The sequence below is a fragment of the Macaca fascicularis genome, chromosome 19, assembly GCF_037993035.2.
Source record: "Macaca fascicularis isolate 582-1 chromosome 19, T2T-MFA8v1.1".
NCBI lineage: Eukaryota > Metazoa > Chordata > Mammalia > Primates > Cercopithecidae > Macaca > Macaca fascicularis.
Window position 1 is genome coordinate 6,415,292 of NC_088393.1, and position 23,922 is coordinate 6,439,213.

Here is a 23,922-nt window from a genome sequence, read left to right on the forward strand (position 1 = left end):
TTTGCAATACAAGTTTGTCGGGGTATCATTTTTTCAGAGCTAAATTTCGGGTAGGTATGCAACCTCAGCACGAATTTTATGGTTTTGAGTTTGTTTCCTCCATGCTGCTTCCTTGCGGAGTGACATTATCCTTTGTCTCTAGTTCTCCCGAAGATGACTCGGATACAAAAAGGCTTTCCAAAGAGGAAAAGGGTAGGTCACCTCAGCGACACCAGTCCCTTGGAGCATGTATGGCCTGGGCAGTGGCGGGTATTTGATTGTGGTTCCTGAGACTTTTGTGCAGTCTTTCTCCTCCTCTGCTGTTACCTCTATAGGTCCTGGGTTGTAGGAAGCATACCAGGTCCTAAGAGTTAGGCTGATTTGGTGCAGATCCTTGTGATGGGAGCACATTCATCCTGTAACCTTTTGTTAAATTCATTAACTGAGAAATAATTTTACCCTGCCAAATTTTTTCTTAATCAGTGTTCTACAGGAGTGAAAACATGGGATAGATACAAAGCTATAGGTGGAAAGAGAAACAGTGCATTGTTGACACCAAGTTTGGCTGTTTTGCTACATGGCCACTGCACACTGCACTTTCTGTAATTAAGCGATTGCTCACTTTGTTGTTGTTGTTGTTGTTGAGACAGTCTGGTTCTGTTGCCCAGGCTGGAGTGCAGTGGTGTGATCTGGGCTCACTGCAACCTCCTACTCCTGGGTTCAAGAGATTCTCCCACCTCAGCCTCCCAAGTAGCTGGGATTATTGGCGCTTGCCACCACACCCAGATAATTTTTTGTATTTTTAGTAGACACGGGGTTTCACCATGTTGGCCAGGCTGGTCTCGAACTCTTGACCTCGTGATTCCGCCACCTTGGCCTCTCAAAGTGCTGGGATTACAGGCGTGAGCCACCACACCCGGCCCGCAATTGCTAACTTTCTTAGGAAACTTCAGGTGGTCCTGACAGCCCCACTCAGTATTGTGATGGGCCCTGTGGCAGTGCTGCTGGGCCTGGTGTTGCACTAGAGGGTCTTGGTGAGGACAGTGGTCAGGCCCACGGCCCCATGTGACTTTTAGTGCTGCCACTGCCTCAGGAAAAGTGGAAACCATGTCTGGTTTGGAAAGGTTGTCTCTAAGACTCAAGATCTTGTGGGTATTTGGGTTTTTACTATAACTTTCTTTTGAAACAGGTCGCAGCAGTTGTGGTAGGAATTTCTGGGTTAGTGGACTCTCTTCTACAACCAGAGCTACAGATTTGAAGAATCTTTTCAGCAAATATGGGAAGGTAAGTGCCAGAACTTTTCTGGAGAAGATACTTTGAAACCAGCGTTGGGTGGCCTTTACATGCAGGTCCTCTCCCCTCAGTGAGTTCTTTGAGAGATACCAGGAGCTTATACTTGCTGATGGTTGGGGAGGGTCTCCCCTCCATGGATAGAGGTGAAAGTGATGTGGAAGCTTCCAAAGCCCAGATCACTGCTGTATTTCCCCCCTTCTCTCCAAGCTTGTCCCCTTCCCTGTAATGACTTGTGGATCCATTTCTGTGTCTTCAGGACGTCGCACTCACGTGGGCTGCCAGGGTTGGCCGGCAGGGGTGCTGGTCAGCATGTCTGGGAGGCAGCAGTGTTCTTAGAACAGAATTCATGATGCTGGAACTCAGAACAGGGACCCTGGAGTCTGATGATGGGGGTCCTGAGCATGGGTGTGTTGTGTCCATTGACTGAACCTCACCTCAGCAGCTGGGGGCTCTCAAAGTTGCTGCCTCAGTTCACCACTGGGGGCAATTCTAGCTGCCTCTTGTCTATAGCACCTGCCTTTCCTGAGCCCATGAAGGTGGGGCTGATGGCACCAGCCCCCTACCCACAGTGCCCAGCGCAGCCGCCTGGCCCTCCTCCCTGTGCTTTCTCACTCCCCTCCTCCCTGATGCTTCCCAGACCCGCCTCCCAAACAGCCTCATGCATCCAGGGCTCCTTGTCTCTCTCAGAGTCAGTTTCGGGGACAGCCAAAGGAAGGAGTCCAATCCTTTGTGTTACACAGTGAGGGTTCAACACATTGCAATACAGAAAAGCAAGTGTTTTCCCTGATACTGGCTTCGAAGAACTTAAAAGAGGATAAAACAGACTGGGCGCAGTGGCTCACACCTGTAATTCCAGCACTTTGGGAGGCCGGGGTGGGTGGATCACAAGGTCAAGAGTTCGAGACCAGCCTGGCCAGTATGCTGAAACCCATCTCTACTAAAAATACAAAAATTAGCCGGGCGTGGTGGCGCATGCCTGTAATCCCAGCTACTCAGGATGCTGAGGCAGGATAATAGCTTGAACCCTGGAGGTGGAGGTTGCAGTGACCCAAGATTGCACCACTGCACTCTAGCCTGGGACAGAGCAAGACTCCATCTCAAAAAAAAAAACAACACTAAATATGTCATTATTACAGACATAACTAAGGGCTTCCTGGGCCTCGTGATACAAGGTGTGTGGCTGGCAACACCTGCGGCAAGTCTCCTCTGCTAGACCCCCTTTCCTGACTCCATGGCGGCCCCAGCGGGTGGGTATGCTCAGTGGGGAGGTGTCGCCCTGGAGACTACAGTGTGTTGAGCGCAGCAGGCCTGATGTGGGTTAAGTCAAGGACCAGGCCCCTCTGAGAATGTCCTCTGGGACTAGGATTCCATGTGGCATGATGAGCGTGATTACCAGCCATGGCCACTGGCTCCTGCAGGGCTTTTCATGAGCCATGATGTCTTCTGCCGTCAAAGGGCGACCGTAACTGCCGCCTGCTGTGGTTGAGAGAACCAAGTACACTGGAAAGGATGCGTCTACAGGATCTGAAACACGTCACTGAGTTTTGTTACAGTCAGTGGTAGGGCGGATCTGAGTTCCAGAGCATGGCTCACACACAGACCTTTCCTTGCATCAGTCTGTGCTGAAGTGTTTTTTTTTGTTTTTTTTTTTTTTCTTTTGCCCACATTACATCGCTTCATAATTTACCACCTATGTCGCGTGACTGTATATTTGGAACATTTCTTCACAAGTTTTAGACTATATTAAAGGAACACTGGCAGAACCCTGTTTCATTTCCCTTTCGTCTGTTCCCCTACACTGCCCTCCTGGTCCCCTTGAGGAACTAGACGAGCGATTAGAACTGGCCAGAGGTCCTTGGAGGAACAACAGCGAAACAGAAGCATTAGTAGCATTGTTGTCCCCAGTCTAACACTTCTTGGACCCCCAATGAGCAGACTTCCCTGTGGGCTGTTCATATCCCCATGCCCCGCTCAGTGGGCCTCGTGTCTGAGTCGTATTTGCCTGCTTTCCTTTGAGGTGGTGGGCGCCAAGGTTGTGACAAATGCCCGGAGTCCTGGAGCTCGCTGTTACGGTTTTGTCACGATGTCTACAGCAGAAGAGGCCACAAAATGCATTAACCACCTGCACAAGACGGAGCTCCACGGAAAGATGATCTCCGTGGAGAAAGTGAGTGGCCGTTTTCTTCCCAGGATATAGCCCACATTAGGAAACGAGGTAATACTTGCACTTGGTTGTCATTTTCAGGCCAAAAATGAACCTGTGGGAAAGAAAACCTCTGACAAAAGAGACAGTGACGGGAAAAAGGAGAAGTCGAGCAACAGTGACAGGTACCTCTCCTCCCTGGCTACATTAAAGGGGCAGGGTGTTTTACACAGAATCTCGCTCTGTCGCCCAGGCTGGTGTGCAGTGGGAAGATCTCCGCTTACTGAACCTCCGCCTCCCTGGCTCAACGGATTCTCATGCCTCAGCCTCCTGATTTGATGGGATTATAGCCACGCCCATCTAATTTTTGCAGTTTTAGTAGAGACGGGGTTTTGCCATGTTGGCCAGGCTGGTCTGGAACTCCTGGTCTCATGTGATCCTCCCGCCTCATCCCCACAAAGTGCTGGGAATACAGACATGAGCCACCACGCCCAGCTAACACGTCTGTTTTTTATAGATCTGCAAACCTTAAGAGGGACGATAAATGTGACAGAAAAGATGATGCTAAGAAGGGTGAAGACGGAAGTGGAGAAAAGAGTAAGGACCAAGATGATCAGAAACCTGGCCCCTCAGAGCGATCTCGAGCCACAAAGTCAGGTGGGCAGCTGATGAGCCCAGGATTCTGTCTTGTTTCTGTGCCTGGTGGGGTATGTTATTCTGCTGTCATTAGCTGGCAACCCAAACTGGATTCATGTTGTGGAGGGTTTTTCTCATCTGCGTGTTCATGGTCTTCCACTTACACTTTCCCTGTCTTTTCCGTAGGAAGTCGAGGGACCGAGCGGACTGTAGTAATGGATAAATCCAAAGGGGTGCCTGTGATTAGTGTAAAAACATCTGGGTCCAAAGAGAGAGTGAGTATTAATTTTCTAACTAAGCTATTTTGTTCTTTTCAGTTTACTTACTAAGCTTCATCTGAAAAAAGCTTTTATCTGCTGTTTCAAAAATGTAGAGATCTCAAACTATTTTTTTTGAGACAGAGTCTTGCTCTGTTGCCCAGACTAGAGTGCAGTGGTGCGATCTTGGCTCACTCCAACCTCCACCTCCCGGGCTCAAGTGATTCTCCTGCCTCAGCCTCCCGAGTAGCTGGGATTACAAGCGCACGCCATTTTTTTTTTTTTTTTTTTTTTTTTTTAAGTAGAAACAAAGTTTCGACATGTTGGCCAGGCTGGCCTCGAACTCCTCACCTCAGGTGATCCATCCGCCTTGGCCTCCCAAAGTGCTGGGATTACAGGCATGAGCCACTGCGCCCGGCCTCAAATTATTTTAAGAAATGCAGAAAGTTTTCGTTTATCCTTATTTATCCTTACTTTTGCTCTAATAACTGTTATTTATTTTCTAAAACTAACTTTAAAATTCACATATGGGAGCAGTTGGCTTTTCCCTGTGTGGCATTCCATGTTCCCTGTCTACCCCGAAAGTGTCATCACCTCCCCATGATGCATTCCTACACCCAGCAGTGTGGGGCATGCCATGGTGACCTGGCCTGTCTCCAACCTCCTTGACCCCTTCCTGTACTCTTGTCTTCTTGCTGGGCTGCAGTGTGAGTTGGGCATGGTGGCTCATGCCTGTAATCCCAGCAATTTGGTAGGCTGAGCTGGGAGGATCACTTAAGCCCAGGAGTTGGAGACCAGTTTGGGCAACCTAGTGAGACCCCATCTTCACAAGAAATTTAAAAATTAGGCAGGCTTGATGGTATGCATCTGTGGTCCCAGCTACTCAGAAGGCTGAGGTGGGAGAATGCCACTTAAACCTGGGAGGTCAAGGCCGCGTTCATTCCACTGCATCCTAACTTGGGAGAGAGTGAGACCTCATCTCAAAAAAAAAACACCTATTATTTGCATGGTCTGTGCACACCAAGCCACCCTTACTGGTTAACTGTCAACTGGGGACACTGAGAGCCAACTTCCCAGTTGCCAGCCAAGGACAAGTCTTGCCAGCAGCCCCTCCTTAAGGAAGGGGAGGGACCTTGGACCTGCCGGGTCAACCCTCAGCTGCATGGAGGAGGAACCATTTCAGTTTGGTGAATGGAGCGGATTACTTGGGAGCTTTCAGTCTCTGTGTGCCAGTATTGTAATATGTCATAGCCTTTTATCCTTGTTCTATAAAACACCTTTGGAAAATGGAGAAAGGAAAGTGTGGGTTCTGGGGATAAAATGAGTAGGTCTCTTAAAAATGTAGTCGGCACAAATAAGGTACTTGTCAAGTGTATCAGAAGTGCTTCATTTGGGAACTCATTATGTGTTTAATTATGAAGGAAAGAGCAAAATTAAGGAATTTATTTTTGAAGCAAAAGACATAAAAAAGTGGTTTTTTGATCTTTTTTTTTTTTTTTTTTTTTTTTTTGAGACGGAGTCTCGCTCTGTCGCCCAGGCTGGAGTGCAGTGGCGCGATCTCAGCTCACTGCAAGCTCCGCCTCCTGGGTTTACGCCATTCTCCTGCCACAGCCTCCCGAGTAGCTGGGACTACAGGCGCCCGCCACCTCGCCCGGCTAGTTTTTTTTTTTTTGTATTTTTTAGTAGAGACAGGGTTTCACTGTGTTAGCAGGATGGTCTCGATCTTCTGACCTCGTGATCCGCCCGTCTCGGCCTCCCAAAGTGCTGGGATTACAGGCTTGAGCCACCGCGCCCAGCCGGTTTTTTGATCTTATATGAAGTTTTTTGGGGGAATACTCATTTCCAGTTTTTCTATATTAAATGTACTGTTAGATCACATTTTAGCATTGAATGTTGATGAAATTCTGTGTCTTTCAATTATGATAAGCAAAATGTAGGGCTTCTTTGGATTAAACAGCTCATTATCTGCTTTTCACTGAAAGTTATTAATCACGTAGGACTTCCATATCTGATGGTTAGGCATGGATATATATATACCTGATTCTTCCTGTTCCCCTGTCACACCTACTTGAACTTTTTCTTTTTTTTTTTTTTTTTTTTTTTGAGACGGAGTCTTGCTCTGTCGCCCAGGCTGGAGTGCAGTGGCCGGATCTCAGCTCACGCTCACTGCAAGGTCCGCCTCCCGGGTTCACGCCATTCTCCTGCCTCAGCCTCCCGAGTAGCTGGGACTACAGGTGCCCACCACCTCACCCGGCTAGTTTTTTTTGTATTTTTTAGTAGAAACGGTTTTACCATGTTAGCCAGGATGGTCTCGATTTCCTGACCTCGTGATCTGCCCTTCTCGGCCTCCCAAAGTGCTGGGATTACAGGCTTGAGCCACCACGCCCGGCTTGAACTTTTTTCATTTTTTTATTTTATTATTTATTTTTTATGTATTATTTATTTATTTATTTATTTTTCAAGACGGTCTCGCTCTGTGGCCCAGGCTGGAGTACGGTGGCACGATCTCGGCTCACTGCAACCTCCACCCCCCGGGTTTTTTTTGTTGTTGTTGTTTTTTCCAGGTTCATAATTTATTGTACAAATTGAATTATCACATGATGAGTTGGCATTAGCTTCTCCAGGCATGGGAACCTAATAGATGAGGGTAAGAACCATAGACAATTTAAAATCCATTTATGTTGCTTTCACAGCTGGAGTTTTTTTGGACCTTAACTTGAAATATAAGACAAAGCAAAGCTTCCATATGTGGCCAGTACACAATTCATTCTCTGTGAGAGTGTAAGAGTTGAAATATATTTTAATACCAGTGAACTGGTATTGCGCATCACTTTCTGGACCTGCCATGATTTCAGTCTGCCAAAGCCACAAATTCCACAGCTGGTGTCCTTCAGCGATCCTCCCGGGGGTTTTTAAGTGATTCTCCTGTCTCATCCTCCTGAGTAGCTGGGACTACAGACACCTGCCACCATGCCTGGCTAATTTTTGTATTTTTAGTAGAGACGGGATTTCACCACGTTGACCAGGTTGGTCTCAAACTCCTGACTTCATGTGAGCCACTGCGCCAGCAGTTTCTTTTTTAGTCGAAGTCTTGCTCTGTCACCCAGACTGGAGTGTAGTGGCGCATCCTTGGTTCACCGCAACCTCCGCCTCCCAGGTTCAAGGGATCCTTCCACCTCAGCCTCCAAAGTAGCTGAGATTACAAGCATGCGCCACCATGCCCAGCTAATTTTTATTTTTTATTTTATTTTTATGTATTTATTTATTTATTTTTTGAAACAGAGTCTTGCTCAGTTGCCCAGGCTGGAGTGCAGTGGCGTGATCTTGGCTTACTCCTAGCTCTGCCTGCCAGGTTCACACCATTCTCCTGCCTCAGCCTTCCAAGTAGCTAGGACTACAGGCGCCCACCACTACGCCCGGCTAATTTTTTGGTATTTTTATTTATTAGAGATGGGGTTTCACCATGTTAGCCAGGATGGTCTCAATCTCTGGACCTCGTGATCCGCCCATCTTAGCCTCCCAAAGTGCTGGGATTATAGGCATGAGCCACCGTGCCCAGCAATTTTTATATTTTTAGTAGAGTCAAGATTTCACCATGTTAGCCAGGCTGGTCTCAAATTCCCAATCTCAAATGATCCACCTGCCTTGAACTTTGAAAGTGCTGGAATTACAGGCATGAGCCACTGTGCCCGGCCTCTGCTTTAACCTTTTTAATGTTCTTTGGTGAACTAGGCTTCCAAAAGCCAGGATCGCAAATCAGCCAGCAGAGAGAAGCGGTCCGTCGTGTCCTTTGATAAGGTCAAGGAGCCTCGGAAGTCGAGAGACTCAGAGTCCCATAGGTGAGTCGGGATCCAGAAATGGTTTGGTGTTTTTCCTAGAATGTGGTCATGACTGTGTCCTGAAGGACATTTGCAGAGTTCCCTGGGGTGGGATAGAGCTGTCAACCTTTTTGCTCCTTCAGCTTTCAGTTCATAGACTTGCTATGTTTTTTTTTGTTTGTTTTTTTTTGTTTTTTTTGAGACGGAGTCTCGCTCTGTCGCCCAGGCTGGAGTGCAGTGGCCGGATCTCAGCTCACTGCAAGCTCCGCCTCCCGGGTTCACGCCATTCTCCTGCCTCAGCCTCCCGAGTAGCTGGGACTACAGGCGCCCGCCCCTGCGCCCGGCTAATTTTTTCTATTTTTAGTAGAGACGGGGTTTCACCATGGTCTCGATCTCCTGACCTTGTGATCCGCCCACCTCGGCCTCCCAAAGTGCTGGGATTACAGGCGTGAGCCACCATGCCCGGCCAACTTTAGTTTTAAAAGTAAGTAAAAGTAAGGACCCCTGGGCGCAGTGTCTCACACCGGTAATCCCAGCCCTTTGGGAGGCCGAGACTGGCAGATTACCTGAGGTCAGGAGTTCAAGACCAGCCTGACCAACATAGTGAAACGCCATCTCTACTAAAAATACAAAATTCGCTGGGCGTGGTAGTGCATGTCTGTAATCTCATATACTTAGGCTGAGACAGGAGAATCGCATGAACCCAGGAGGTGGAGGTTGCAGTGAGCCAAGATCCCGCCATTGCACTCCAGCCTGGGCAACAAGAGCAAAACTCCATCTCAAATAAAAAATAAGGACCATTAGTTTAAAAGGAGGGGGAGAGGGCACTGCTCTGCCTATAAAGTAATCACCCTTTTATTCCTTTAAAAAGAAAAATTCCTTTAAAAAGAAAAAAAAAAATCTCACATAGTCCTGTGAATGCAGACATTGGCAGATGGCATTTCTGCTGGGGGAGTAATGAACACGGACAGCCTAGGGGGCACCCGCAGGAGCCTGCAATGCTAAACGCTAGAGTGTTCCAGACCCTTGACCCCTCTCTGTGTCTGCCCTAGAGGAACCTATAAACAAGGAAGTGTTGGGCTTGGGTGTCCCGTCAGGTTGTGAGCATTTGGACACAACTGAAAAGTTCCGGTAAACCGCAGCCCTTTCATACTAGGGGCTCCTCCAGAAAGTGCTGAGATCCACAGAGGCAGGCGTGGGAGGATCCAAGACATGTTGGGTGAACTGAGGAACTTGCAGTCATTTGGGTCCAGAACACAATGAGGCAAGATTATACATTTCTGCTGGGACAGAAACACAGTTGTCCCAGAGATAATTGACCTCAGGACCCCTACGGATACCAAAATTTGCAGAGGATCAAGTTTCTGATATAAAACGGTGTGATATTTCTGCATATAACCCATGTACATCCTCCTGTACACTTTAAATCACTTTTTTTTTTTTTTTTTTTGAGACGGAGTCTCGCGCTGTGTCACCCAGGCTGGAGTGCAGTGGCGCGATCTCGGCTCACTGCAAGCTCCGCCTCCCAGGTTCACGCCATTCTCCTGCCTCAGCCTCCGAGTAGCTGGGACTACAGGCGCCCGCCACCACGCCTGGCTAGTTTTTTGTATTTTTAGTAGAGACGGGGTTTCACCATGTTAGCCAGGATGGTCTCGATCTCCTGACCTCGTGATCCACCCGCCTCAGCCTCCCAAAGTGCTGGGATTACAGGCTTGAGCCACCGCGCCCGGCCTTTTAAATCACTTCTAGATAACTTCTGATACAATGAAAATGCTCTGTCAGTAGTTGCTATACTGCACCGAGGTGCTTTTTTTTTTTTTTTAGTAGCTCCCTGCACACACCCTTTTGTTTTGTTTTGTTTTGTTTTGAGACAGGGTCTCACTCTTTCACCCAGGCTGCAGTTAAGTGGTACAATCATAGTTCACTGCAGCCTCTGCCTCCTGGTTTCAAGTGATTGATCCTCCCACCTCTGCCTCCAAGTAGCTACCACGCCTGGCTAATACTATTTTTTGTGGAGACGGGGTCTCACTATATTGCCCAGGCTGTATATCTAATAACTGTGTAGGTAAAGGATCAAAAGAAGAAAATCTGAGCCTGGGCACAGTGGCTCACACCTGTAATCCCAGCACTTTGGGAGGTGGAGGCGGGTGGATTGTTTTGAGCTCAGGAGTTCAAGAACAGCCTGGGCAACCGTCTCTACCAAAAAAAAAAAAGAGAGACTTTCTGGCTCCTGTCTTTTATATACAAAGACTGGAGGAACACACTAAAATGTCATCTGTATCCCTGCCAAAAGGTACAACTGGTAATGTCCTCACACCTGTGGGGCCTGCCAGCCCCACTTCACAAGGACTCATTTAATCCTGTGGTCTAGGGAGTGAAGGTTCCAGTTCACACTCACTCACTATGAAGCATATACTCTGATACTCTGTTGCTTTTTTTTTTTTTTTTTTGGAGAAGGAGTCTTGCTCTGTTGCCAGACTGGAGTGCAGTGGCTCACTGCAACCTCTGCCTCATGGGCTCAAGTGATCTTCCTGCCTCAGCCTCTCTAGTAGCTGGGACTACAGGTGCATGCCACCACGCTCAGCTAATTTTTGTATTTTTAGTGGAGATGGAGTTTCACCATGTTGGCCAAGGTGGTCTCAATCTCTTGATCTCATGATCCACCCGCCTCAGCTTCCCAAAGTGCTGGCATTAAGGCGTGAGCCACCACACCTGGCCTGTTGCTTATTTTTGACTGACTGTTTCCTGAAATCACTTGTCAAGCTTCAGGAAATGTTGGATAAATGAGGCCCAGTTCACGTTATACCTGATCACACACACACACAGCCTGGGCCTCATTCCTGGGATTTTCCTGGACTCCTCCCGTGGGCCGGAGAAGCCTTCTCCCCGCTGGAGTGTATGGTTCTGCAGACCACGTAGTGGAGGCACAGCCCTGGAGTCTGCACAACCCAGCATCCTAAAGTCAGCCCTGGGACCTGGCTGGGGGTGTCTAGGTCCCCTTCTGCAGCTCTACTGTTGTGCAGCAGGGTACGTGAGCGCAGTGAACGCGAACAACGCATGCAGGCACAGTGGGAGCGCGAGGAGCGTGAGCGGCTGGAGATTGCCCGAGAGAGGCTGGCCTTCCAGCGCCAGCGGCTGGAGCGTGAGCGCATGGAGCGAGAGCGGCTGGAGCGCGAGCGCATGCACGTGGAGCACGAGCGCAGGCGCGAGCAGGAGCGCATCCACCGTGAGCGCGAGGAGCTGCGGCGCCAGCAGGAACTGCGCTACGAGCAGGAGCGGCGGCCTGCGGTGCGGCGGCCCTACGACCTGGACCGGTAAGCAGATCTGCACTGCCCTTAACACGTGGCGTTCAGAATCGTGTTAGGGACCTCACAGTTGAGTTAACTTGACTTTTTTTTTTTTTTTTTTTTTTTGAGATGGGAGTCTCTGTTTGTCGCCCAGGCTGGAGTGCAGTGGCTCAATCTCAACTCACTCCAAGTTCCGCCACCTGTGTTCACGCCAGTCTCCTGCCTCAGCCTCCCAAGTAGCTGGGACTAAAGGCGCCCGCCACCATGCCTGGCTAATTTTTTTGTATTTTCAGTGGAGACGGGGATTCACTGTGTGAGCCAGGATGGTCTCGATCTCCTGACCTCGTGATCCACCCGCCTCAGCCTACCAAAGTGCTGAGATTACAGACATGAGCCACTGCACCCGTCCAGCTTGAGATCTTTCATTCAAAGGAAGCATAGGCCGGGCACACTCACTAAGCCTGTAATCCTAACATTTTGGGAGGCCAAGGTGGGCGGATTGCCTGAGCTCAGGAGTTCGAGACCAGCCTGGCCAACATGGCAGAACCCCGTCTCTACTAAAACACAAAAAATTGGTTGTGGTGACAGGCGCCTGTAATCCCAGCTATTTGGGAGATTGAGTCAGGAAAGTCGCTTGTACCCAGAAGGCATAGGTTGCAGTAAGCCAAGATCGCGCCACTGCACTCCAGCCTGGGCAACAGGGTGAGACTCCGTCTCGAAAAAAGAAATTAGAGGCCGGGCGTGGTGGCTCAAGCCTGTAATCCCAGCACTTTGGGAGGCCGAGGCGGGCGGATCACAAGGTCAGGAGATCGAGACCATCCTGGCTAACATGGTGAAACCCCGTCTCTACTAAAAAATACAAAAAACTAGCCAGGCGAGGTGGCGGGTGCCTGTAGTCCCAGCTACTCGGGAGGCTGAGGCAGGAGAATGGCGTGAACCCGGGAGGCGGAGGCTGCAGTGAGCTGAGATCCGGCCACTGCACTCCAGCCTGGGTGACAGAGCAAGACTCCGTCTCAAAAAAAAAAAAGAAATTAGAGACAGGAGACTGGATAAAGTAGTGCTGGTTAACTAATCGGGTTCAAGGGTGGCACAAACCTTCTGAGGAGGGAAGCTAGGGCAGGCGGAGCGTCATGTCACAAGTGCCCAGAGGAGGGGCTGCCAATTGCATCTCCTTTAAGACTCTTCCCTGGCTTTTTTATTTATTTAATTTTTTTTTTTTTTTTTTAATTTTTTTTTTTTTGAGAAAGAGTCTCGCTCTGTTGCCCAGGCTGGAGTGCAGTGGCCAGATCTCAGCTCACTGCAAGCTCCGCCTCCCGGGTTCACACCATTCTCCTGCCTCAGCCTCCCGAGTAGCTGGGACTACAGGCACCCGACACCGCGCCCGGCTAGTTTTTTGTATTTTTTAGTAGAGACGGTGTTTCACCGTGTTAGCCAGGATGGTCTCAATCTCCTGACCTCATGATCCGCCCGTCTCGGCCTCCCAAAGTGCTGGGATTACAGGCTTGAGCCACCGTGCCCGGCCGCCTTTTTTTTTTCCGACAGAGTCTTGCTGTGTCGCCCAGGCTGGAGTGCAATGGCACGATCTCAGCTCACTGCAACCTCCATCTCCTGGGTTCAAGCGATTCTCCTGCCTCAGCCACCCTAGTAGTTGGGATTACAGGCACCTACCACCACACCCGGCTAATTTTTGTTTTTTTAGTAGAGATGGGGTTTCACCATGTTGGTCAGGCTGGTCTCGAACTCCTGACCTCAGGTGATCCACCTACCTCAGACTCCCAAAGTGCTGGGATTACAGGCATAAGTCACCGTGCCTGGCCTTGTCCTGGCTTTTTTAATCAATTGTAATTTGTTTTTGCTTATTCTGGAAATAAAGAATTTTTTTAAAAAAACTTTTGAGACAGAGTTTTGCTCGTTTCCCAGGCTGGAGTGCAATGGCACGATCTTGGCTCTCTGCAACCTCCGCCTCCTGGGTTCAAGCAATTCTCCTGCTTCAGCCTCCCAAGTAGCTGGGATTACAGGCATGTGCCACCACACCTGGCTAATTTTGTTGTATTTTTAGTAGAGACAGGGTTTCACCATATTGGCCAGGCTGTCCAACTCCTGACCTCAGGTGATCCACCCGCCTTGGCCTCCCAAAGTGCTGGGATTACAGGCATGAGCCACCATGCCCGGCAGTAAGATTAATTTTAATTTCCCAAACGTACTGAGGAGGAGATAGGAACACAAAATGCTGAGCACAGCTGCTGTCAGGAGTCAGGTGCATAATTCCAGCAGTGGTTGTGTCAGGCTTTACACATGCACTGCAACCTGGCAAAAATCGCTGTTTGTTGTTTCTTTCTATTGCATGGGTTGAAGAGGAGCCTAGATCATATACAGTGCAACTTCTGTAAAGGGCCTTGTAAACTCTTCTCGGATCTATTATGCCTTGGTACGAAAGCCTTCTGATGAGAGTTTTTTATGGTCATCTGTGTGTTGCAGCAGTACATGGCCGGGGCTGCTGGCAGGACAGGAGGTGGGGCACAAGAGATGGCAAGTGCACTTGACAGAGCCCCTCAGGGTGGAGGCTCACGTGGCTTCCTGAGCGGAGGTGGCTGTGTAGGGCTCCAGAAGCCATCTGCAGGCAGCCCATAGGACTGACTGCTTAACTAAATGGCAGTTAACTAATGGCTCCCCCTTTAGAAAACCAAGGCCGCTTTGATCAGGGGAGGTGGGTGTGTGGGACAAAACAAAACAGCTGTGCAGTCACTGGGGTCAAATCAGATCTTGCCTTCTATAGCAGTGAAAGTCATCCTGGTTCTGTGAAGTGATAGGGGCCAGCTCCCACAAAGGTGATAGATACGTATGGGGTAGAGGATCCCTCTATCTCTGTCTCTTGTCCCCTCACAGGCGAGATGATGCCTATTGGCCAGAAGCCAAGCGGGCCGCCCTGGATGAGCGCTACCATTCTGACTTTAACCGCCAGGACCGCTTCCACGACTTTGACCACAGGGACCGCGGTCGCTACCCCGACCACTCGGTGGACAGGTCAGTTGGGCCCCTGCTGGGCGTGCAGGTTTTCTTTTTCCTGGCTCATTCTCTGACTGAGAACAAGGACTCCTGGGCTCTCTGAGCCCACTCCATTCATCAGGTGTATGCTGAGTCAGGCCCGCAGGTCTCCTGCCTCCAGTTGGGGAAGTGATGCTTTTCACTGGGGGCCTGATGGTCCTTTCTTTGTGAAGAAGCCTATTCCTCCCCTTACGGTTTGATTTAAATTACCTTTTCAGGAGAGAAGGTTCAAGGTCAATGATGGGAGAACGAGAAGGACAGGTAAGTCCAAAGCTACAGTGGTAGCCACAGAATTTCCCGTAGAATGGATTCTTTTCCCTTCAGCGTGCCTTCTTCCTGCCTTTTCCTTGAGTGAGAGACAAAATGAGGAAAGAGAAAAATATAGCACTAGAAAAGTCTAGGTGTGTGGGATGAAAATTTGGGATTATTTGGGGTTAGTCTTGGCTGTCAGTCCGAACAGTTACTCTGAAGCTGTTATTAGCCTTGACCCCGGGGTTCTGTGTCCCACACTGACCACACACGTGCAGAAGTGCCAGGGAACCTTGTGGTGTGACCTGGCTCTGCTGGGAAGTGTCTAGTGAGCCGCACAGCTGACTCAGACAGGTGCATCTGGGAAGGCTGTGGTTACTGTGTCTGTCCTCGAGTGCCTGCCCTCTTTGGAAACTAAGGACATCCTTCATCACCCCAGGGCCCCGCTTAGCCTTGGAAAACCACTAGGTCTCTGATCTGTGCACGTTCTCCTTGGGGGGCTAGCACGTTAGAACAATAAGCTTCATTTTCTCTTTCCATCTTACGTTGAGACTGAGACTTTCCAGGAGAGCCTTGGACCTCTAGTGACTTTCCCTATAAACTGGGGGGCGGCACGTTGCTGTGTGGAAGATGCCTCCTCTCTGAGGAATCCATTCATGAGCCCTTTCTCCTCTTGCCAGCATTTTCGGACTCCAGCATAAGCTTCCCATTTCTGTCCCCCTTGGTTCCTTAATGTGGCTGAGCATAGCCAAGTACTCAGCTCTGTCTTGGGATCCTTAGGAATTCCATCAGCCTCATGGGGTTCCTTTTTCCCTGCTCCTGGAAGCAAATTATATGCAGCAAAACCTAGAACTAGTCCTGTGGATTTTCTCTGGTGGAGGAGCATACACCAGTGGTTCCATGTCCAGGCTCCAGAATCAGACAGAACTGGGGTCACACCTTGGTGTCACCCCTTCCTGCCTAGCCTGTCTCCCCAGCAGTGAAATGAGGGTAATATTCCTCCTACAGAGGTTGGGGTGGTGGGGAGTTTACATGAGGTGGGCGCATGTCGGTACAAACGTGTTTATCATTGCCAGCTACTTTTTTTTTTTTTTTTAATAGAGACTGATCTCACTGTGTTGCCCAGGCCAGTTTTGAACTCCTGAGCTCAAGTGATCCTCCTGCCTCGGTCTCCCAAAGTGCTAGGATTACACATGTAAGCTAGCATGCCTGGCCACCAGCTACTTTCATGCAGGTGTCAGATACGCTCTCCTAATAGTGGAAGGCAGTTTGATCCTTTCTCCTCACACAGTCATAAATGAGTCATCACAGTTACCCCAAAGGCCAATGATGATCTCTCCCTACAGAGAAAACTAGCACAGAACTTATGGGCCTTGTCGAACTGTTAACTTGGGTTGGTTGGACAGAAAAATGTTGGTTCAATTTTCAAATACTAAGGAGAGCTTATTTCAGGAGGCCCTTTTTTTACTTTGTTGAGGGGAGGTGTCAGAGCACACGCTGGGAAGAATCGACCAGGGAAGCAGGCAGTGGTAATGTGGGACATCTTGCATATGGTGGAGCATGCTGCCATCTTTGCCTTCACCCTGGCAGAGCTCTCTCTCCATTGAATGGGGAGGTGAACTTGGACATGTACGATGACCAGGCTGCATCAAGGAGGTTTCCTTACCAGGACTTTTTTCTAGTTTCCTTTCACCTACAATATGGTCATGGGGCAAAAGCCCCAGAGGCCACATACGTATTTGTGGAAAGAGAAAGAACAGGACTGTGAAGCCAAAACTCCCTCACTAGCTTTTGTGAAAGTCAGGCTGGAAAGTGCTTCCAGCCACAGAAACAGGCTGTGGGTGTAAATATTAACCTTGGCCAGCAAAAAAGTAGACATAGAGTGTGACTCGCCCTCTCTTGGTCTTCCCTGAAATAGCAGGGTCAAGAACTCCTGGTCTGTGTTAGCCATGTGGTTTACAAAAACAGTGACACAGAGGAGGGAATAGTGGGACTGGCCAAGTGGATGACCAGCCATTTATCTCTTAGTGTCCTGTGTCCTATGTCCTGAGCAGAGCAAGACATAAGGTCCTAGACCAGGCACCCAGCAAAAACTTCTGAGAAACTTGACTGTGAGGAAGGATGCTTGCTTGCCTAGCAATTGGTTGGATGAGGGGGCTCTGTTTGACACTTTCTTCACTGTGGAAGGAAGAAATTTGTAAAAATTATTTCCAGAATATGCACACATTAAAGGTTTATAAACCTGACCTTCCCTTAGTAGAAGACACTTAATAAGAGTACTGTTGGCTCTGGGCACTAACCATTTAAGCTGTGGGACCCAGGGAATCTCTCTCGCAAGCATCATTTTTAGTGTGACCCCTGGTGGCCCTTCCGGCTCTGGTGGTGCTGTGGGTACCTGCCTTGGAGATTCCTTGGTACTAGTACCTTTTGTGTACCAGGCTATGAGCCTAGAGCACGGGGCCTCTGGCCTGCAGATTTCAGGGAGGCAGCTATGTCATGTGAACCAGTATGGCCTGCCAGCACTTCTGTCCAGAGTGACTGTTGTCATCGTTAGCGTGTTGCCTGAAAAGCCTTGGGGTCTGGGGGCTGACACTGAAGGTTTTTTTCCTCCTGGCCCTGTGATTTCCAGCATTACCCAGAACGCCATGGAGGACCAGAGCGCCACGGCCGGGACTCCCGCGATGGCTGGGGGGGCTATGGCTCCGACAAGAGGATGAGTGAGGGCCGGGGGCTGCCTCCTCCCCCCAGGTTTGTGTCCCACACCCCACAGTACCTGTCCCTGGCCTCACAGAGTCAGCTGACCGGATAGGTCTGTCCCACCAAGGGGCCCCCAAGTCTCTGGGATGTGGGCACAGGGTGGGAAAAACACAGGGATTCACCCTCCAGAAGCCACCACATTTATTAGCACAAGAGCCAGAGATGGGGGCAATCCAAATCAGAGATGTCTCTCTTTCAAGGGGCAGACGTGACTGGGGGGACCATGGCCGAAGAGAGGATGACCGGGCATGGCAGGGCACGGCTGACGGTGGCATGATGGACAGGGATCACAAGAGGTGGCAAGGTGAGGAGCAGCTCTGGGCTGGGACCAGGGCGTGCTGGGAAGTGATGGAAAGATGGAGGCCACGCCTTCTCTCACTCCTCAGGTGAGCACAGGAGGTGCTCTGCCCTCAGTGCTGGAATGAGGAGTGAAAAGCACTTCAGACACCACCTACTCTCTGGTGGTCTGGCCCAGGAGTTGGACAGTGGGCGTTCCCGAGTCCTCTCTGCTGGGAGGACACTGGACGTCTGTGGTTACTGTGCCGAGGTGTCCTTCTGGGACTTGCTAGTTTCGGGTACCTGGGGGCCTCACCAAAGGGAGTGCAGTGGGCTAAATGTGCCGTGGGTTCCACGCTATGTGTGCAGGTTCCCTGTGTGAAAGCACGTCTGTCTTCCAGGTGGTGAGAGAAGCATGTCCGGTCACTCGGGGCCTGGCCACATGATGAACCGAGGAGGGATGTCAGGGTAAGACGCATGCCAGGGCGGCTCTCCTTTCTCCTGCTTTGCATATTGGCCTACCTTGGAGGACGCTTAACAACCAGTCCTTCCAGCTAACGCCCCCTCCCCCAAGTGTGACATGAGGCCAGGCATGGGGTACTGTGGAGCCTGCCACCACTCAGGAGGGGAAGGCATCAGGAAGGGGCCTTGCCTGCAGGCAATGTCCAGGGAAGCTGTGCAGGCTGGGATGGGCCAGGGGAGCAGGATGATTTCACAGTCAAACCAATGTGAATTTGTTCCTAGGCGCGGCAGCTTTGCCCCAGGCGGGGCCTCCCGGGGCCACCCCATCCCACACGGTGGCATGCAAGGCGGGTTCGGAGGCCAGAGCCGGGGGAGCAGGCCCAGCGACGCCCGCTTCACTCGCCGCTACTGAGTACTTGGAATCCTGTGTCCTGTCACATGGCAACAAGGCTATGTTCTGTTAGGAGTTATCTTAAACTGTGTAAAAATATTTTTTTTTAATCTGCTGCCATATTGTAGCTCAATACAATGTGAATTTTGTTTTTCGTTTTGGGTTTTTTTTTTTTTTTTTTGGTAATAAATGTGTTTCCGTTCACATACCCTTTATTTAAAGTGTCATTTCTTTATTTCCGCCTCTTTAAATGAAACGAAATTATACTTGAGTGCCTTTTAGTTGTATTGATATACATTGACTGTTCCTTTTATTATTTTTTTCTTTTTTTTTCTTTCTTTTTTTTGAGATGGAGTCTCGCTTTGCCACCCAGGCCTGGAGTGCAGCGGCACAATCTCGGCTCACTGCAAACTCCGCCTCCCGGGTTCAAGTGATTCTCCTGCCTCGGCCTCCTGACTAGCTGGGACTACAGGCACCTGCCACCATGCCCGGCTAATTTTTGTATTTTTAGTAGAGTGGGGTTTTGTCATATTGGTCAGGCTGGTCTTGAACTCCTGACCCTCGTGACCTGCCCGCCTCGACCTCTCAAAGTGGTGGGATTACAGGCATGAGCCACCGTGTCTGGCCAACTCTGTTTATTTCTAAATGTGTATGAAACGCATGTGATAGAAAACCTCCAGGAAGGCATCTGGGTGTGGGAGAGGCTTTCCAGTAAGACGACGATTTTCACGTAATGGGCCTGTGCGGTGCAGGTTTTGCCTGGCTTCTCAGGTCAGCGAGCTGTCCGCTCCTTTAATGTTAGCACAGACGGGGCTGCTCTGCTCTTGGGTACTGGGTGACATCCCTGTCAGGGTGTGGGGGTCTCACACCCTGTTGATGGACACTGGCAGATGCTTCCCCCACGGATCACACTCATACCAAGCCTGTGAAGATTTCCAGCTGCCACTTTCCACGCTGACTTGCCAGAGCCCAGTCACCATCATCATGTGGATGCTTCCGCATTACCTTTTTACTCAGAGGACAAACTATTTTCACGGCAGAGTCGAGGGTGGAAGCAGTGAAGGCTGAAGGTCCTCAGCAGCATCTCAGGCCTGCGGTGTGCTTGTGCGTGGGCGCAGCCCCCTCGTGCCAGGATGGGGGCTCTGACCAGCCCAGGGCTGGCCTCCATGTCGGCCGGAAGAGACAAGCTCAACGCCAACCCTCCACGTACCAATAGCAGGCTGGAGCCACGGCACCTGGGATCCAGCACCTGTCCTAATCCAGGAAGCCAGACCAGACTTGGGACATACCTCAAACTGTGAAGCGGGTGCCTCCCACATTTTGTAAGCCTCACTAGTGGAAAGTGAGGAGGAAGCAGCGTCTAGCAGACAGGAAGACGGCGGAGCCCTGGTGACGCTCTAGGGTCCCTTCAGCTGTAAAGGACAGGTGGCCCGACCAATACCAGTGGTGGCTTAGATGATAAAGGGGCGCCCTTCCCTGCCTTAACGGGAAGTCTGCAGGTAGTCAGTTCCCGGGATTCACTGCAGCCCACCTCAGGCTTCGTGTCTCTGAGGATTTTGGGGCTCATGGATGACGGATGGCTGAAAGCTCCAACAATCCTATCCACCCACAGTGTGGGTATCATCGGGGCCTATCCAGCAGGACAAGGAAGGGCAGGAACAGGGACTTGCACTCACAGGCCTCTTGGCAAACTCACGCCTGAGGCTCCTCAGCCAGAACTCGGTCCCATGCTCGCCTTTCTTGTGACCTGTCCCTGGCGAAGACGGAATGTTTCCTTTCAGAAGGAAAGTGACATCCAGGAAGGAACCCAGTGGTAACCCCCAGGAGCCATGTTCTCAGCCTTCCCCTCATACCTTTTTTTTTTTAACACAAGCAGTTCACATTGTTTGTACTTTTTTTGTTTTGTTTTTGTTTTTGTTTTTGTTTTTTTTGTTTTTTTTTTTGTTTTTTTTTTTGAGACGGAGTCTCGCTCTGTCACCCAGGCTGGAGTGCAGTGGCCGGATCTCAGCTCACTGCAAGCTCCGCCTCCCGGGTTTACGCCATTCTCCGGCCTCAGCCTCCCGAGTAGCTGGGACTACAGGCGCCCGCCACCTCGCCCGGCTAGTTTTTTTGTATTTCTTAATAGAGACGGGGTTTCACCGTGTTAGCCAGGATGGTCTCGATCTCCTGACCTCGTGATCCGCCCGTCTCGGCCTCCCAAAGTGCTGGGATTACAGGCTTGAGCCACCGCGCCCGGCTTGTTTTTGTTTTTTGAGATGGAGTCTCCCTCTCTCTCCCAGGCTGGAGTGCAGTGGTGCAATCTCGGCTCGCTGCAACCTGTCTCCTGGGTTCAAGCAATTCTCCTACCTCAGCCTCCTGAGTAGCTGGGACTACAGGCGCCTGCCACCATGCCCGGCTAATTTTTGCATTTTTAGTAGAGACAGGTTTTCACCACATTGAGCAGGCTGGTCTCAAACTCCTGACCTCAGGTGATCTGCCCACCTCGGCCTCCCAAGGTGCTGGGATTACAGGTGTGAGCCACTGCACTCGGTTCCATTTTTTTGAGCCATATGCAGTTGTGCATGCCAGTAATCAATCCCAGCTACTTGGAAGGTCAAGGCAGGAAGATTGTTTAAGGCCAAGAGTTCACGTCCAGCCTGGACAGTAGAGCAAGACCCCATTTCTTTGATGGGTTTTAGGGAGTATTTTTTAAAATAAATGACAGACCATGTGCGGTGGCGCCTGTAATCCCAGCACTTTGGGAGGCCGAGGTGGGTGGATCATCTGAGGTCAGGATTTTGAGACCAACCTGGCCAACATGGCGAAACACTGACTCTACTAAAAACAAAAATTAGCTGGGTGTGGTGGTGCACGCCTCTAGTCCCAGCTACTCAGGAGGCTGAGGCAGAATAATCACTTGAACCCAGGAGGTGGAGTTTGCAGTGAGCCAAGATTGCACCACCACACTCCAGCCTGGGCAACAGAGCAAGACTTAGTCTCAAAAAAAAAAAAAAGAAAGAAAGAAAGAAAGGACAGATTCCACTAGCTGAGAGAGATGAGGTCTGTGAACATCTGGGGCATGTCCCTACAGACTCTTTTTTTTTTTTTTTTTTTTTTTTTTTTTTTTGCGATGGAGTCTCGCTCTGTCGCCCAGACTGGAGTTCAGTGGCACGATCTCGGCTCATTGCAAGCTCCGTCTCCCAGGTTCACGTCATTCTGCCTCAGCTTCCCGAGTAGCTGGGACTACAGGTGCTCGCCACCACACCCGGCTAAGTTTTTTTGTATTTTTAGTAGAGACGGGGTTTCACTGTTAGCCAGGATGGTCTCGATCTCCTGACCTCGTGATCCGCCCACCTCTGCCTCCCAAAGTGCTGGGATTACAGGCATGAGCCACCGCGCCTGGCCCAGACTCCCTTTTAACTCTGCTTTACGTGGACTTACACCTTCCTCCCAGGTGTCATTATTAGCCCCAGTTAACAGAAGAGAAAACTGAGGGCACAGATTGGACACTACCTGTAAGAACCAAATGCCCACAGCAATAATTGTAAACCCCAATTGTGTAACCTACGTGGATCTACAAAGTCAGAATCCATGGCCGTTATGCCAGTTCTCTAGGGCCAAGGTAACAAATTGCTACAAGCTTTTTGTGTGTGTGACAGTCTCCTGTCACCCCGGTTGGAGTGCAGTGGTGCAATCATAGCTCACTGCAGTCTCCATTTCCTGGGCTCAAGCGATCCTCCCACCTCAGCCTGCCCAGTGGCTGGGACTACAGATGGGTGATACCACATCTGGCTAATTTTTGTATCTTTTGTAGAGATGGGGTTTCATCACGCTCAGGCTGGTCTTGAATTCCTGGGCTCAAGCGATCCACTCGCCTTGACCTCCCAAAGTGCTAGGATTCCAGGCACGAGGCAACGCAGGCAGCCCAGTCTCCTAGGCAGGAGAGATGCCTCGGAGTGCTTCTCCCTGGCCACAGTCTTGAGTCATTTGCATGGGATGCTCTACTTCTTACACCCAGGCAGCACCCTTTGTCGTCCTTCTGCTACACAGGGAAGGACAGGGATTCGGCCCTGCTGTCAGCCAGGCACTGAGCTGTACCTGCCCTTCCCCACCGTCCTCAATGTAACCCTAGGAGGCTATACAACCCCATTTTGCAGACAGAAAAACTGAGGCCTAGCAGGGAGAACTGACAAGTGAGGACAACCCGGCAATGGAAAAGATCCAAGCTTCGAACCACCCATTCATTCAATTCCCATTTCCAGAGACCCCCCTCTCAAGCAGGGTCCCTGGCACGGACCAGATGTGTTCACACAACAGACCCAATCGGTCCCTGCCCTCAAGGTGGGCACACATGCACATGGTGAGCTTATGAAGTGCAGCTTAGGCCAGGTGCGGTGGCTCACGCCTGTAATCCCAGCACTTTGGGAGGCTGAGGCAGGTGGATCACAAGGTCAGGAGTTCGAGACCACCCTGGCCAATATGGTGAAACCCCGCTTCTACTAAAAATAGAAAAAATTAGCCAGGTGCGGTGGTGTGCACCTGTAATCCCAGCTACTCAGGAGGCTGAGGCAGGAGAATCGCTTGTACCCAGGAGGTGGAAGTTGCAGTGAGCCGAGATTGTGCCACTGCACTCCAGCCTGGGCAACAGAGCAAAACTCCATCTTGAAAAAATAAAAAAGGCCAGGTGCAGTGGCTCATGCCTGTAATCCCAGCACTTTGGGAGGCTGAGGCAGGCAGATCACTTGAGGTCAGGAGGTTGACACCAGCCTGGCCAACATGGTAAAACCCCGTCTCTACTAAAAATACAAAAATTAGCCGGGATTGGTGACGCACGCCTGTAATCCCAGATATTCAGGAGGCTGAGGCAGGAGAATCGCTTGAACCCAGGAGGTGGAGGTTGCAGTGAGCCAAGATCACGCCATTGCACTCCAGCCTGGGGGAGAAGAGCAAGACTCCATCTCAGAAAAAAAGAAGTGCAGCTTGATGGTACAGGTTGCCCTGGCCACAGAAGGAATGGAGGCATTTCCTGGATGGGGGAGCACACTGTGAAGGCTCCGAGGCCAACAGGAGCAAGCTTGTGGGAGAAACTGCCAGAAGGCTTTGGGGGAAGAGGGGAATGGCCACAGGACAGCGCCATGTATTTTTGACACTCTGGGAGTGAAGTCTCTGGCCATGGGCTACTTGGTGGTCTCTTGAGGTTGTTCTATAGAGTAAGAGGAGCCTTTTCCCTCCAAATCATGGTCCCCATCCTTACACATGTCTCCAGGAAGCAGCTGAAGCCCAGGTCCCAGAGGGACAGACCCTGCCCTTGGTTTCAGCACGGCGACGCACATGAGTGTCCACTTCGGCC

General features: G+C 50.4%; 1 protein-coding gene and 1 pseudogene across 8 annotated transcripts in view; one reads left to right on the forward strand and one right to left on the reverse strand.

Moving 5' to 3' along the window:
- Positions 1–18,808, forward strand: part of SAFB (scaffold attachment factor B) — a 46,149-nt gene extending 27,341 nt beyond the window's left edge. For 2 of the 8 annotated variants that reach the window (XM_005587617.4, XM_074025450.1), the window contains 14 exons: positions 143–192; positions 1,169–1,263; positions 3,290–3,439; positions 3,518–3,600; positions 3,933–4,072; positions 4,238–4,326; positions 8,041–8,147; positions 11,150–11,440; positions 14,300–14,437; positions 14,677–14,719; positions 17,337–17,455; positions 17,665–17,768; positions 18,142–18,208; positions 18,485–18,808. In XM_005587617.4, the coding sequence (XP_005587674.1) occupies positions 143–192; positions 1,169–1,263; positions 3,290–3,439; positions 3,518–3,600; positions 3,933–4,072; positions 4,238–4,326; positions 8,041–8,147; positions 11,150–11,440; positions 14,300–14,437; positions 14,677–14,719; positions 17,337–17,455; positions 17,665–17,768; positions 18,142–18,208; positions 18,485–18,614 (1,606 nt within the window). In that variant the 3' untranslated portion in view covers positions 18,615–18,808. The remainder of the gene's footprint in view (positions 1–142; positions 193–1,168; positions 1,264–3,289; positions 3,440–3,517; positions 3,601–3,932; positions 4,073–4,237; positions 4,327–8,040; positions 8,148–11,149; positions 11,441–14,299; positions 14,438–14,676; positions 14,720–17,336; positions 17,456–17,664; positions 17,769–18,141; positions 18,209–18,484) is intronic. The other 6 variants (XM_005587619.4, XM_074025452.1, XM_005587618.4 and 3 more) reach the window with 3 other exon arrangements.
- Positions 6,873–7,279, reverse strand: LOC123570204 (ATP synthase membrane subunit K, mitochondrial pseudogene; annotated as a pseudogene).
- Positions 18,809–23,922: the final 5,114 nt, after the last annotated feature.